At 41.7% G+C, this 264-nt stretch overlaps 1 protein-coding gene across 1 annotated transcript; it reads left to right on the top strand.

Moving 5' to 3' along the window:
• Positions 1-264, top strand: CSUI_005809 (uncharacterized protein; the record flags this gene model as incomplete). Its single annotated transcript, XM_068065977.1, has 1 exon — positions 1-264. A coding segment is annotated over one exon (263 nt), but the record flags the coding sequence as incomplete, so codon positions are not given.

The raw sequence follows: 264 nt of genomic DNA, 5'->3' as shown, positions 1-264 counted from the left end.
TTCTTTCTTTCCTCCTTTCTCTTCGAAGCAAAGAAAGATAGATCTCAAGTGTCTCCGAGGTAGACAAGATTCGTTCTTCTTTTCTTCATCTCTCTCCGTTCCTCTTCTTCTCTTCTTGTTTTCTCGCTTTTCTCTTCTCAACGGTTTGGTATCGGAGAGAGAAAGCGTGGGCTCTTCACTTGAGAAGTCTTACAGATTGCGAGAAGATTCTAGTTCCTCACACCTTTCTCTCTTATCTGGTTCTTTTGTGTCTCTTTCTCTCTT

This window comes from Cystoisospora suis, assembly GCF_002600585.1.
Source record: "Cystoisospora suis strain Wien I chromosome Unknown contig_2822, whole genome shotgun sequence".
In the NCBI taxonomy this organism is placed as follows: domain Eukaryota; phylum Apicomplexa; class Conoidasida; order Eucoccidiorida; family Sarcocystidae; genus Cystoisospora; species Cystoisospora suis.
This window is presented reverse-complemented; position numbering and strand designations above follow the sequence as displayed.